The 1285-nt window shown below is 49.8% G+C and overlaps 1 protein-coding gene across 1 annotated transcript in view; it reads right to left on the minus strand.

Moving 5' to 3' along the window:
- Window positions 1-675: 675 nt before the first annotated feature.
- LOC107297822 (basal cell adhesion molecule-like) overlaps window positions 676-1285 on the minus strand; it is a gene marked incomplete at its 3' end in the record, with an annotated part of 106528 nt that continues 105918 nt past the window's right edge. The window contains exon 6 of the mRNA XM_015827184.1: window positions 676-814. Coding sequence (XP_015682670.1) covers window positions 676-814 — 139 coding nt within the window. The remainder of the gene's footprint in view (window positions 815-1285) is intronic.

Below are 1285 nucleotides of genomic sequence, written 5' to 3' on the forward strand. Positions count from 1 at the left end.
GTCCAAAATGGTATAGGGTTTCCTGCCTGAGCAGGGGGTTGGACTAGAAGACCTCCAAGGTCCCTTCCAACTTTATTATTATTACTACGTAAATAAGTGGCAGGCTCAGAGTCGCTTCCAGCAATATAAAATAATTAACCACAGCCTCAATACTGTAATAGGGAGTATCTATAGCTCAGGGTTCAGCTGTTGGGTTAATTCATAGGCTAGTTTTGTTATTTACAGGTGGTCCTCGACTTACGACAGTTGAGCCCAGCAGTTCTGTTGCTAAGTGAGACATTGATTACATGGGTTTTGCCCCGTTTTACAACCTTTCTCGGCACGGTTGTTAAGTGAACCACTTCAGTCACACGGTCTCGTTAAATGAATCTGGCTGACTTTGCTTGTCAGACGGTCGCCAAACGGGATCACGTGACCCCAGGGACGTTGCAACCGTCGTAAATATGAGTCAGTTGCCAATTTTGATCGCACGACCCTGGGGAGGCTGCCACGGTCGTAAGTGTGAAAAATGCTCCTCAGTCACTTTTTTAAAAGCTGTTGTAACTTTGAACGGTCACTAAACGAACAGTTGTAAGTCGAGGACTGGCGCCTGCACCTGCAAATTCTGCCCACCTACAGCACACCCGTGCATACCCACAACCGCAGGCGCCCAGGAACGAAAAAGGAGTTTCTTACCCAATTTCAGCTGCAGGCTCTTTTTGGCCGCGCCGTACTTGTTCTCTGCCGTGCACTGAACCCCGCTTTGGATTAGCGTGGGGTCCAGTTCCACTAACAATTCAGCAACATACTTATTTGCAGAGTGTTTCACTGGCGCCTGGAGGGAGAGTCAAAAAAAGGGATTCGCACATTTTCATGCATTTCTACCAGTGGTGGGATTCAAATAGGGGAACAACCGGTTCTCTGCGTGGATGCCGCTTCCGGAAGTCCGTTCTGGGCCTGGGCAACAAAAAATTAGCTACCGGTTCTGCCAAAGTGGTGCGAACTGGCTGAATCCCACCAAAGGAAGGAAGGAAGGAAGGAAGGAAGGAAGGGAGGAAGGGAGGGAGGGAGGGGTGGTGGGATTCAAATAGGTGAACAACCGGTTCTCTGCGTGGATGCCGCTTCCGGAAGTCCGTTCTGGGCCTGGGCAACAAAAAATTAGCTACCGGTTCTGCCAAAGTGGTGCGAACTGGCTGAATCCCACCAAAGGAAGGAAGGAAGGAAGGAAGGAAGGAAGGAGTGGTGGGATTCAAATAGGTGAAGAACCGGTTCTCTATGTGGTTGCCGCTTCCGGAAGTCCGTTCTG

The sequence above is a fragment of the Protobothrops mucrosquamatus genome, unplaced genomic scaffold (assembly GCF_001527695.2).
Source record: "Protobothrops mucrosquamatus isolate PMUCROS unplaced genomic scaffold, P.Mucros_1.0 scaffold3549, whole genome shotgun sequence".
Taxonomy (NCBI): Eukaryota; Metazoa; Chordata; class Lepidosauria; order Squamata; family Viperidae; genus Protobothrops; species Protobothrops mucrosquamatus.